Consider the following 13,720-nt stretch of genomic DNA (forward strand, 5'->3'; position numbering starts at 1 on the left):
AAAAGAATGGTTGAGGACGGATAAGGTTAAAAGGATGGTTGAGGACGGATAAGGTTAAAAGAATGGTTGAGGACGGATAAGGTTAAAAGAATGGTTGAGGACGGATAAGGTTAAAAGGATGGTTGAGGACGGATAAGGTTAAAAGGATGGTTGAGGACGGATAAGGTTAAAAGGATGGTTGAGGACGGATAAGGTTAAAAGGATGGTTGAGGACGGATAAGGTTAAAAGGATGGTTGAGGACGGATAAGGTTAAAAGGATGGTTGAGGATGGATAGGGTTAAAAGGATGGTTGAGGACGGATAAGGTTAAAAGGATGGTTGAGGATGGATGAAGTTAAAAGGATGGCTGAGGATGGATAAGGTTAAAAGGATGGATGAGGATGGATAAGGTTAAAAGGATGGTTGAGGACGGATAAGGTTAAAAGGATGGTTGAGGATGGATAAGGTTAAAAGGATGGTTGAGGATGGATGAAGTTAAAAGGATAGTTGAGGATGGATAAGGTTAAAAGGATGGTTGAGGACGGATAAGGTTAAAAGGATGGTTGAGGACGGATAAGGTTAAAAGGATGGTTGAGGACGGATAAGGTTAAAAGGATGGTTGAGGACGGATAAGGTTAAAAGAATGGTTGAGGATGGATAAGGTTAAAAGGATGGCTGAGGATGGATAAGGTTAAAACGATGGCTGAGGATGGATAAGGTTAAAAGGATGGCTGAGGATGGATAAGGTTAAAAGAATGGTTGAGGACGGATAAGGTTAAAAGAATGGTTGAGGACGGATAAGGTTAAAAGGATGGTTGAGGACGGATAAGGTTAAAAGAATGGTTGAGGACGGATAAGGTTAAAAGGATGGCTGAGGATGGATAAGGTTAAAAGGATGGATGAGGATGGATAAGGTTAAAAGGATGGTTGAGGATGGATGAGGTTAAAACGATGGTTGAGGATGGATAAGGTTAAAAGGATGGTTGAGGATGGATGAAGTTAAAAGGATAGTTGAGGATGGATAAGGTTAAAAGGATGGTTGAGGACGGATAAGGTTAAAAGGATGGTTGAGGACGGATAAGGTTAAAAGGATAGTTGAGGATGGATAAGGTTAAAAGGATGGTTGAGGATGGATGAAGTTAAAAGGATAGTTGAGGATGGATAAGGTTAAAAGGATGGTTGAGGATGGATGAAGTTAAAAGGTCGGTTAAGAATGTATGAGATTGGGTTGGGTTAAAAGGAGCAGGTTGGCATTTATTGTCATGAATATTGCCCTGAAAGCAGCTCTGCAGTGGTCACTTGCTGGCACAGCCACAAAGTCATAATTTTTTTTTTTTAAACCTAACCATAACCCTAACCCTGTTAACCCTAATGCCTAACCCTAAACTTACATTAAGACCAAAAAATAATTTATGTTTTCATACATTTTTACTATATAGTCAATTTTGACTTTACTGCTGGCCCATCTAGCGGAGATCGCCCAGTTCTGCTTCCAGGGCAAGATTCAGGCCAATAAACATCAGGATGCTTTTAATATGAGGGTTGAGGTTGGGTTAGAAAGATGTTTGAGGATGGTTGAGGTTGGGTTAAAAAGATGGTTGAGGATGGTTGAGGTTGGGTTGGGTTAGAAAGATGTTTGAGGATGGTTGAGGTTGGGTTAAAAAGATGGTTGAGGATGATTGGGGTCGGGTTGGGTTAAAGGCAATGTTCTCTCACCGTTCTCCCAGTTGAGGTATTTGAGCGGGGAGGAGTCACCCCACTGCCAGCCTCCTGTGATGTCCAGGTCATTCAGACCGATCCACAGAGCAGCACTGTAACCAGTCAGCAAACCTACAGCAGCAGGGAGAGACTTCTCTTACAAAACGTAAGATGTTCTCATATAAACAAAGGCAAGATCACACTCTACCTCTTTAAAACTATTAGAGAGGAGGTAAGTTGAGAAAAGATGGTAACACTAGATTTTAAGGTATGCTTTTAAATGGCTTATACATGCTTAATACATAGTTGTTTACCAGTAATGTTTAATACCAGTTCATAACAGACCTATAAACACATTTCTATCAAACCGAGAATAAGGAAGAAAACCTCTCCCGTGTTGTAGCATAGAGTACTGCATTTTAGACTCTCCTCTGGTCTCTTACCGTTGATATAGGTCTGTTCATGCAGCTTGGTGATACTGAGCAGGTCTGCCCCCTGCTGTTGGCAGCTGATGCGAGCCTCGCTCCATGACAGAGTGGCCTGGAAGTTGAACTGGTAGCAGCTGTCTGTCAGGGGGTCTGTGTCCCAGAACGTCTCACAGTCATTGCCTGGGAGGGGGAGGGAGGGAGTGAGAGAGAGAGGGGAGGGAGAAACAGAGATCATTGCAAGGGCAAAAAGTCATAGAGAGACATAGAAAGAGTCTATGGTGCGTGTGTGTGTGGGGGGGGATTGCGGAGATGGAGGAGGAATGTAGCTGTGTGAGACAGTGACTCACTCTTAACAGGACAGAAGCCCCAGAGTTCGTCCTTGCGATAGTCGAAGGTGGTGGCACACCACAGGTGACCGTCCTCTCTGCCAATACTGGTGCAGTTGTGGAACCACTGGCCATCGTACATGAAGGGCAGGTAGCAGGGCAGACCGTGAGAGTTCCCCTGGATAGTATAGATCTCTGCAAAGGCACACGATGGAAAGACTTCAAATCCCAGGATGCACTGGCACTGAAGCGCCACTTTCTGTCCCAAATTGATATGTGTGGATAGTTTTTACTGAGCAAACAAATCTGTGTACTGAAAGACGTGCAATTAAATGTGATAAATAAATAGAAGATATATTACAGGAAATGAAGACAGACGCCAAAGTGTGCGTTTGGACCAAAAGGTATGGGAAAGACCATCAAAGGTAAACAATCAACCAAAATAGACCAGATCATGGAAAAACAATCAAACAATTTACATCTGAAAAATAAATACATCAGGACAAAGCTTTATAAAAACTTTATACTGTCTCAAACTAAAAAGTATGCCAGAAAAAGTCATTTTCATTTTCACTAGCAATTGACAAGGGTAGAAAGGACACTCTTTCCAAAAAACTTTCTCTAAAATAATAAAATAATGAGTTTAGTTTATAAGCAGCTGTTTTAGTTATTTTTTCCAGTCTATTATGAGACCGCCATGTATAAACTAAACTCCATTATTCTTTGAGAGGTGAATGAACTTTATTTTGATTGAAACCCGATCTCCACAGTTTGACAAAATGCCCAGGGGTTGCCACGGTAGCCTCTGCATTCCACTGGACAGCGGGGTATGAAGGAAAGGACAGCAGGGACAACTCAAATCAACTCTCCAAGACACGATGGAGAAAGAGAGAGAGAGGGAAGAGAGCGAGTGGGGAAAGATAGAGAGAAAGGGCGAGGGAGAAAGGGAGAAAGGGAGAAAGAGAGCGGTAGAGAGAAAGAGCTGTAAAGAGAGGGACTAGAAGTGTGTCTGCGATGTTACCAAAACACACAGAGAACTAGCCAGGCCCATGGAAAGTAGGGCATATGTGTTAAAATGGGGAAAGGCCTAGAAAGTTCCCTCCCTCCCTCCTTCGTTTCCCTCTCTTCTCCACCAGTGGCTGGTTCGTGTCAAGCTGCTAGCCTGCTAGCTACACTGCGGGGTGACTAATGTCCGTGGCATTCTTTATTCAGCTTTATTCAGCATTCTTTTATTGACTTCACAAAAGCAAGTTGTGAGGAATGGCAGTTAAAAGTCACAAATGCCTTTTGCCTCCCCACAAAAAAAAGGAAAGAAAAGAAGGAGAGGAAAGATAGAGGAGGAAAGTAAAGAAGGAGAGGAGGATAGAGGAAAGAAAGAAAAGAAGGAGAGGAAAGATAGAGGAGGAAAGTAAAGAAGGAGAGGAAAGATAGAGGAGGAAAGTAAAGAAGGAGAGGAAAGATAGAGAAGGAAAGTAAAGAAGGAGAGGAAAGATAGAGGAGGAAAGTAAAGAAGGAGAGGAAAGATAGAGGAGGAAAGTAAAGAAGGAGAGGAAAGATAGAGGAGGAAAGTAAGAAAAGAAAGAGAGGAAAGATAGAGGAGGAAAGTAAAGAAGGAGAGGAAAGATAGAGGAGGAAAGTAAAGAAGTAGTTTTCTGGACTTAGGTTGTAGGAGATCTGGTTTTAATTCCAGTCAGACAGGCTAAAGACAGTATTTCAAAGACTAAGCCCAGCAGAAAGGCTGTCAGTGCAACTTAAATTATAACATTTGATATCTGTATGAATAATAATACTATTACTAATAATAGTGGAAACAAGGCTTTGCTTCAAAACCACACTGTTAACCTTTAAGCGGGGGCTTCAACTCCTAGGTCCTACGTAAACACTAACATACCGTAGGCTAGAACTGGGTGATATGGACAAAAATCCACATTGTGATAAATTGCCTGAATTGATGCAATAATGATAAATAGAAGGATAGTTAATAACATTAATGTGCAACAAGTTTTTTTAAACGTTTCCTTTAAACTACAACTAGTCTGATGGTTGTAACCATCAACTGTCCCATTAACAATCACCCATATTAACACTTACTTCATTTCAGACTTCACATTTCTCTAGTACAGGCTACGTATCATAATGAACCATATCAGGAAAATGCCCACGATAAGCGATCGGTATGGTCGGTGTCAATCATTTCCGGTTTAATGACCCAGCACTACTGTAGGCTATGTGAGGGAAAGGGCATTCCACTGTTTACGTCTTGAGTTTACAAACACAGAGCGAGAGGGCTTTCCTTCGCTATCTTGCTGGCGGGCTGCCAGTCAGTCATGCAGTCGACAGAGAGGCCCAGGGCCAAAAGAACTGCAGCATGTGTCTGAACAGATACAGCTGTACCCTCCTCAACAGTACAACACAGCTGACTAACCATGCCTCAGCTTTTCATTCACAAGCCCGGTTGGGAGAAATAGTGACAAACCATATGTAGAATTTTCTATTGCAAAATGGCTGACTCCCTTGGCCTACCAGAGTCGAACTGACGTCTTGTTGCTCCATACCAAAACTAAATCAAGACTGACCAGAATGACTTGCTCAACTTACACTTCCCTTTACCAGACAAAGAGTACCGAAATTGCGCCATCAACCCTTTGTAATCCACTAGAATGACTTTGTAAACCAGAAGCAGAAGCTCTTCTACTTACCACGATAGGTCCTAGAACAAAGATCCTGATCGTCCCCAAAGAGCCTCCACTTGAGCTCCTCCTGTGGGGGCTTGACATCCGAGGCCACCACTGAGGAGTTAGCGGAGGGGTTAACAGGGTGCGAGGGTGACGGCAGGTACATGTTGAGGTTGTCCAACACCTGGGCACAGTACCAGGTCCAGCGGATCCCGGGAGGCTCTCTGTCACAGGGGTAGACGCCCATCGGTGAGACGTCCTCCCTGGAGCTGTAGTTGCCTGTTGTCATGCCCAGGCACAGAGAGGAGCCTAGGTTGAAGAGCCGGCCCCGGGTCACCCACTTCCACTTCTGGGCGTCATCCTCGCAGGTCTCGGACAGGGACAGGGATTGATCCTGCACCCCTAGACAGCCCTGAGCCCCCTCGAGGAAGAACACAAACACATCACCATTCACAGGCTCTGTGGGAGAGAGAGATAGAGAAACAGAGAGAGAGAGAGAGAGAGAGAGAGAGAGAGAGAGAGAGAGAGAGAGAGAGAGAGAGAGAGAGAGAGAGAGAGAGAGAGAGAGTACAGTCAGAGAGAGTACAGTCAATAGAGAGAGAGACAGTCAGAGAGAGTACAGTCAATAACACTGTTCAGGAACTATTCCATCTTTAGCTGTTAATGTGGAGAACACGATCAATATCACTGTTAATGGATGTCCTGCTTTGCTAGAGCAAGCATCTTTCAGCTGGTTGTGGTGCTGTTGAAAGGCTAGCTTTCTCACAATAATACCTAGCCCACCTAGTTATATCTCCTCTCACATCTATGACAAAACAGACAAAAAAGTTGGAGAAAGAAATCATTTAATTTGCGTATTTGAAAGACCATAGAAGGCTCACAAACCTGTATCAACTTAAGCAGACATTGACCAAGGTTATGTGTCTAGACAAGTGTTAATTGGAGGGGGCTGCTGCTTTTAAAATGTGTTTTTTCACACATCTTTTAATGTTGGTAATGTCTATTTATTTGTTATTTCCTGTCAGATTCTGGGATATTTGCCCCATTTCAGACGTGTGACCTGGAATGGCCTTTCTCCTCACGGGGAGTCTGTGGTCCGAATGTCATGTGAGGGAAGGTTGGCTGAAGAACTAAATGAAGACTGGGCGGTCTGGGGGTTTTGGGGGACTAGTTTGGAACTTTCTCAGGAGAAAATGTCTGGTTTCATATTTGAAGAGGTTTCTGTTGTCAATATCGGATAATATACATGTCATTACTTTACTTAATTATGTCAGTAATTTACCCAGACAGAGTGACCCTACAGTTAATCATCAAAAAAAGTTACAATGAAATGTCATGAACTGTACCTTGGCTTCGTTCATCATGTATATGTCAATGTGCCATGCGCATTGGGTCTCTACTGTAGGCTCTGCATAATACAAGAGTAAGTGTACTGTACACACTCCAACCCTGTATGAACTGATAAGAGGAGGTAGAGAGAAAGCGAGATACTGTATTTAACTCTAAGCTAGCTAGATACTGGCTGGACTCCAGCCACTATGACTGGAATGTCGGGAAGAAAAGCCAATAACCTTCCCAAAAACCCACTGTGGTTTTCTCTCCTACCCACGTCTTCTCCGAGCTTTTCTTTTTCTTCTCCTGCAAGGGGGGGGTTATGGAGATTGGGAGGTTAAGGCCAGGTGATTCAAAAGTCTGTGCACTGGTGGAAGAGAGAGCGAGGGACGGAAAGGGAGAGAAGGAGAGGAAGAAAGAGAGGAGCGGGAGTGCAGCTGTGATGTTAAGTGGACAAAAAGAGCAAGGAGAAAAAAGGAATGACCCCAAAACAAACACACGCCCTCCTCAGTGAATCTATGTCCAGAGAAGAGAAACCGAGAGAGAGAGAGAGAGACCGTCAGCATTCCTCCTTCACGGGGCCCTCCGAGGGGCCAGGATGTGGGGAAGGTGGGACAGATCGCTGGGCGTTGGACTGAACATAGGGAAAGGGGGATACCTAGTCAGTCGCACAACCGAATGCATTCAACTGAAATGTGTCTTCCGCATTTAACCCAACCCCTCTGAATCAGATGGCTCTGGTATGGGGGTACTTCAGTCCACACACAGAATAGGGGTCCTGGCCTGTAGTACTAAACCCCCTCCTCAAGTCATCTAATCAGTCCACTGTAGCTCTCGCACAGAACTAGCAACACAGCCCTTGCAGCACTACCAACACTAAAACGATGGAGAATCTCCATAAAAAGAGTCCATATCGAAGTCGTTATTAATGCAGACCTTCAATCAGTGTATAGCACTAGCTTTTCTCAGACTCACTCCAACTCTGTTGCGAAGTTGTTGAGAAATAATAGTCAGCTTGTGGCCTTGGACGGCTTCCAGATGCTGCAAAGGCTGCAGTTACTAAACACAATGGCTGAGTGGTTCCACAGAGCTGTGAGCCTCCACTGGCAGTGCTTTGTACAGTGTAATCAGATATAATTACCAGCTAACGCTGACTGCTGCAGACGTCTCATTGTAGCACCATGTTGTTAGTCCTGTTTACTGTCCACTAATTGTGACGCAATAAAGATTTAGGAGTCAAAATACCTTTTCTCACATGGTAATGGTGCGCCTCTGGAAAAATCTTTACTATGCACTCTTAGAATTGTTTTATTTTTATTATTGAACCTTTATTTAACTAGGCAAGTCAGTTAAGAACACATTCTTATTTTCAATGACGGCCTAGGAACGGTGGGTTAACTGCCTGGTTCAGGGGCAGAATGACAGATTTTTACCTTGTCAGCTCAGGAATTCAATCTTGCAACCTTACGGTTAACTAGTCCAACGCTCTAACCACCTGCCTCACGAGGAGCCCGCCTGTTACGCGAATGTAGTAAGAAGCCAAGGTAAGTTGCTAGCTAGCATTAAACTTATCTTATAAAAAACAATCAATCAATCAATCATAATCACTAGTTATAACTACACATGGTTGATGATATTACTAGTTTATCTAGCGTGTCCTGCATTGCATATAATCGATGCAGTGCGCATTCGCAAAAAAGGACTGTCGTTGCTCCAACGTGTACCTAACCATAAACATCAATGCCTTTCTTAAAATCAATGCACAGAAGTATATATTTTTAAACCTGCATATTTAACTAAAAGAAATCCAGGTTAGCAGGCAATATTAACCAGGTGAAATTATGTCACTTCTTTTGCTTTCATTGCACGCAGAGTCAGGGTATATGCAACAGTTTGGGCCACCTGGCTCGTTGCAAACTAATTTGCCAGAATTTTACGTTATGACATAACATTGAAGGTTGTGCAATGTAACAGGAATATTTTGACTTATGGATGCCACCCATTAGATAAAATACGGAACGGTTCCGTATTTCACTGAAAGAATAAACGTTTTGTTTTCGAGATGATAGTTTCCGGATTCGACCATATTAATGACCTACAGCTTGTATTTCTGTGTGTTATTATGTTATAATTAAGTCTATGATGTGATAGAGCAGTCTGACTGAGCGATGGTAGGCACCAGCAGGCTCGTAAGCATTCATTCAAACAGCACTTTAGTGCGTTATGCCAGCAGCTCTTCGCAATGCTTCAAGCATTGCGCTGTTTATGACTTCAAGCCTATCAACTCCCGAGATTAGGCTGGTGTAACCGATGTGAAATGGCTAACTAGTTAGCGGGGTGCGCACTAATAGCGTTTCAAACGTCACTTGCTCTGAGACTTGGAGTAGTTGTTCCCCTTGCTCTGCATGGGTAACGCTGCTTCGAGGGTGGCTGTTGTCGATGTGTTCCTGGTTCGAGCCCAGGTAGCGGCGAGGAGAGGGATGGAAGCTATACTGTTACACTGGCAATACTAAAGTGCCTATAAGAACATCCAATCGTCAAAGGTATATGAAATACAAATCGTATAGAGAGAAATAGTCCTATAATTCCTATAATAACTACAACCTAAAACTTCTTACCTGGGAATATTGAAGACTCATGTTAAAAGGAACCACCAGCTTTCATATGTTCTCATGTTCTGAGCAAGGAACTTAAACGTTAGCTTTCTTACATGGCACATATTGCACTTTTACTTTCTTCTCCAACACTTTGTTTTTGCATTATTTAAACCAAATTGAACATGTTTCATTATTTATTTGAGGCTAAATTGATTTGATTGATGTATTATATTAAGTTAAAATAAGTGTTCATTCAGTATTGTTGTAATTGTCATTATTACAAATAAATAAATACAAAATCGGCCGATTAAACGGTATTGGCTTTTTTTGGTCCTCCAATAATCGGTATCGCCATTGAAAAATCCTAATCGGTCGACCTCTACAATCCACCCCAGCTGCAGGCAAATTACAGGATCAACTTTGCCCTTCCCAAATTTGTCAAAACACTGTACAGAACAATGAATTCATTTTGGACATCTACAGCGCTGACTTAAGCCGGATGCTCTGAAGTAAGCAGCGCTGCTTCCAGTGGTGTGTGATTTCCTTGACAAGGCTTACATAACGATGGTTTTGGCCATGCTAACACTTGGCTTAGCAACACTCACGACAGTGTGGTAAGAGGAGTTTTCAGGAGACGTAAATGTTACTAAAAGCAGCCTGATGTCATTTTGTCTTTTGTCATGATGAGAATCAGAGCCACAACAAAAGGAATATTGGTTTTCTGTTGCTACCAAGGCAGTAAAACTGAGACTACCTATTAGACCTCGATGACTAATTTCCCACAGGACATGACTAGTACCCAACAAGCTGGGCACTGATGTTACTGATGTGAAGTAGAAGCTATAACTTCTCAAAGTGTTCACACCTGGGCCCTGCAGCTGTGTTTGAAGTGTTGGTTCAACCTCAGACGGCTCTGCTAAGTAAAAGACAAACTTCAAATGTAATTCCAGAAGTGGATTTGAAAGTGTTTGATGTGAATACAGTAAAGCACAGATCCACAGCTTCACCAAATCTTGACGAAAGTTAAACCTTGGGAAAGTACAACCAGAACAACACCCATCTAGCCTGATCCCTCCTCTCCCTCTCTCCCCCTCCCTGCCCCCTCACCCTGCTCAGACCAATGCCAGTATCCTGCTGCAAAAGAGAGCGGCTTAAACCTGCAGCCAAGAACAACGGAACATGAGGAGCCAAGAGCAGAGAGGTTGATGTTCCCAGAACCACCTTCTTCTCCTCCAACTCCGGTCGGTGTGTTGATGGGCCGTGGGAGTGTGAGCAGGGCACTGGAGCTGGAGCACAGAGGTCCAGTGGAGGCTGAGGTACATGAAACAAAGGTGACTGACTTGATCCACACTGAGGTGAGACGTACTGTAGACATGGAGGCAATGGGACTGGGAACCATATTGGGATAGACATTTGAAATAACAAATATTTTACTCCCATAGATGTAGAAGCAAAATGGAGCAAAAGTGTGGGTGGATGTTATTGGATAAGAACAACAACGATGATAGACTGGTATCAGGTTAAAGCCCCCCAGGTCTAGACGAAGGTGTGGTGGTGGGACCAAAGGATTGTCCTTGAACCTTTTTCTTATTTTGACAGATGTTTGCCATGAAAGGGGACGCTTGTTTTACGGGTAAGCTTTACAAAACAGAACATCTCCTTGTCCAGTAAAAACAGCAACCATCAAATAGACAGGACATTCCAGCCTGTTAGTGTGTTTGTTTCTATTTCTTTTATGACGGTCCAGGCCAGCCTCTGACACTGCTGGAGCGGTGGTAGGCCCCCTCCCAGGAAACATCTCAGTGGGAGGGGAGGAGAAGCAGCAGTGAGTGGGTGGGATTTAGGGGCTGATCAGCCCTTTAGTGGGTGGTTGGGTGGGATTTTTTAGGGGCTGATCAGGCTGTTGGCTTCCTGCTTTCTGTACAGCTTGAGTCCAAAGACACAGGGGTGGTACCTGAAATTCCTCCATGATCCTAAAGGTAAGACCGAGCCCCAGGAGATAGGGATTGTTCTGAGACCTGTACACTCAGGTAGACCTCAGGGCGTGAATAAGTGTCTAAAAGACAGAATAAATAGGTATGATGGAAAACAAGAATGAAAGCATGTGAATGAGAGATCTGCCTTGCCTTTGCAGTTGGCAAACAAACCCAGTAACATCTGCACTGCAGGTGTAACAGCTAGACACAACAATATATCTGGCCCTACATGACATTGTGTTGAGAGCTGACACAACTGTGCTTTTGGAGAATATCACACAGAAAACAAAAACAATGATTGTAATAATACAGTAATAACAGAACCTGGTGAATTACAGTATATGATCGTCGTATTGACTTCATCACCTTGAATCCTCATACTCAGCTTTGTTGATACTGTTTTCCCTCCCTTGTACTAACTGAACTAATTCTGACCGCATTACACACAATGTATGTTCTGGTGTAGACCTCAGTATCAAAGAACTGAATACATCTTTTTGAAAGTTCAATTCCCTCTGGATGTGTGATACAGGATCGGCCAAGTAAGTTTCAGTTATGTTTCCACATGGGAGGAACTGAGAATTTAATTGAAAAAAACCAACTAGTTTTTAGTTTGGCCCACCTCCAAAGTTGTTTACAATGTCAAGTTGGTTACTGGGCCTTCTTTGTCTTCATTTCAGAGAGACAGTGTGGTATTTCTTGAAATAACTTGTATAGCCTAGTGTTATCCGTCTTCATTCATGGATTACTTATTTTTTTTACCTAGATTTAATCTCTACAAATCGACTCATAGCATGCCTAGGAGTAAGGCAGGTCAGTCTTCAAAAGCGAGAGGTCACTATCGTGTCCATAGGCCTACACGGTACACGGGGACGGAGAAGAGATGGACGTAACTGTATAACAGGATGTAAAGGTCACATCTGCCCCCGAGGTGCCAAATACATGCAACGCGTCAGTCCCATTTACCAGTTTACGGATGTGTGGGACATATCTACCATTTTAAATGTCCAAAGAAGATGCCAAAGGAAGTATCTACAGGTATACTAGAACTTCACTTCAAGTTTCCAAACGAGAAAACACATAACCCCCCCCCCCACACACACACACACACACATCTGGTTCCACTCAGAATTCGGACTTTCGTGGCATTCCAATGCATCAGGGAAGTTCGGATAAAAAGTACCCGTAAAAACTCACCAGGTCTCCTGCCCTACCCCCACCCCCACCCCCCCCCCCCCCCCCCCCCCCCAAAAAAACTCAATAGGTTTTAGGTGGATATTCGGACATGCCATAACAAAGAGTCTCGGTCTCCAGAGTTTTCCTTGAATGAAAAGCCGAGAAGCATTCGACAGCAACGTATTGATCTTACCTGAAACGCTGCTGTTTAGTTCCAGACTAAAGATAAATAAATATAAAGTGCATTTGTAAAAGTGAAGGCAATTTTTCCATGTTCTCCTCGAATCCTTGTTTCGGTCGCAGCGTGGCATGCCCACTATTGCTCAGCAAACTGTAAATCGGAGCAATTTATGGAGAGCTTTCCTTTCGGGACGGATGGGTAGAGTGGTGGTGAGTATGATGGGTTGCAGATGAGAGGAGGAGTAGAGTGGGCTCTGTGTCTTTTTAGCGCGTCATTAAAACTGAAGTTAGCAGACGCGTTGCGTCAGCGTCACCATACTCTAGCCCGCCTCACATTCACACACAGTTGTGCACAAACTAGATACACTGTATTGCAGATATGCAACACTGTGTCAGAATCTCAGACATGCAACATTATTACCTTGCATTTTCTGAGATCCGCCCCGCTGTTACATTGTAACAACATCTCTGCTTGTGATACGTTACATGCTGCAAATATGTAGCCTATTTGTTTCCTTCAAAATAAAGTATTGGTATTACAGATATTTTATATATATATATATATATATATATATATATATATATATATATATATATATATATATATTACACCTATAGACACTTGATTTAGCTTATTTTAAAACGACAGTAGAGATTGAAAACAGAAATTATTTTACTAGATTCTGGCTCATAGAATCATTCCCCAAAGCAGCAGTGGGGTGACCAGTTATACACAGATCATCCAAGTGAGATTGCAACAAGAAACAGTTTCCCATTCCAAAACCAGACACCCAAAGCCAACTCATACATATGTGTAAAAAATACTAAAGTAATGGCTTTTTGGCCTCCACAATTCTGGATTATTTAATTATTACAGTATTGCTGTCCCTTCCCCGTAAATCAATTAAACTGCCATGGTGCACATATTCACCCCTGGAAGGATTCTGTGTTGGGGATTGGTAGTGCTGGATGTTGGGGAGAGTGGAAACAATCCAATGTCAATCTGTTGGGAAATGCAAGAATGATGCATCAATCAGAACAATCTTACATTGGTGGATAATGTGTGTGTGTGTGTGTGTGTGTGTGTGTGTGTGTGTGTGTGTGTGTGTGTGTGTGTGTGTGTGTGTGTGTGTGTGTGTGTGTGTGTGTGTGTGTGTGTGTGTGTGTGTGTGTGTGCACAATCTGCACACGCAGCTTAACAGTTCAAAGCTGGTGTCACTGATGTGTTAGCTGCATCCTCTCTCTTGTGAACAGTCATTGTTGGACCATTAGCAGTATGCATGGCTCGGGGCCCTGTCTGTCTCTGATCATTATTGATCTGTGGCTTTGGCAGTGCACTGCACACAACCACAC

The 13,720-nt window shown here is 43.2% G+C and overlaps 1 protein-coding gene across 1 annotated transcript in view; it reads right to left on the reverse strand.

Annotated features, from left to right (window-relative positions):
- LOC120035572 (C-type mannose receptor 2-like) overlaps nucleotides 1–12,582 on the reverse strand; it is a 33,487-nt gene extending 20,905 nt beyond the window's left edge. The window contains exons 1-5 of the mRNA XM_038982192.1: nucleotides 12,381–12,582; nucleotides 5,131–5,565; nucleotides 2,453–2,626; nucleotides 2,121–2,285; nucleotides 1,696–1,809 (exon numbers count right to left, since the gene is read on the reverse strand). Of these exons, the coding sequence (XP_038838120.1) occupies nucleotides 1,696–1,809; nucleotides 2,121–2,285; nucleotides 2,453–2,626; nucleotides 5,131–5,565; nucleotides 12,381–12,498 (1,006 nt within the window). The 5' untranslated portion in view covers nucleotides 12,499–12,582. The remainder of the gene's footprint in view (nucleotides 1–1,695; nucleotides 1,810–2,120; nucleotides 2,286–2,452; nucleotides 2,627–5,130; nucleotides 5,566–12,380) is intronic.
- Nucleotides 12,583–13,720: the final 1,138 nt, after the last annotated feature.

This window comes from Salvelinus namaycush, chromosome 3, assembly GCF_016432855.1.
Source record: "Salvelinus namaycush isolate Seneca chromosome 3, SaNama_1.0, whole genome shotgun sequence".
Lineage (NCBI taxonomy): Eukaryota > Metazoa > Chordata > Actinopteri > Salmoniformes > Salmonidae > Salvelinus > Salvelinus namaycush.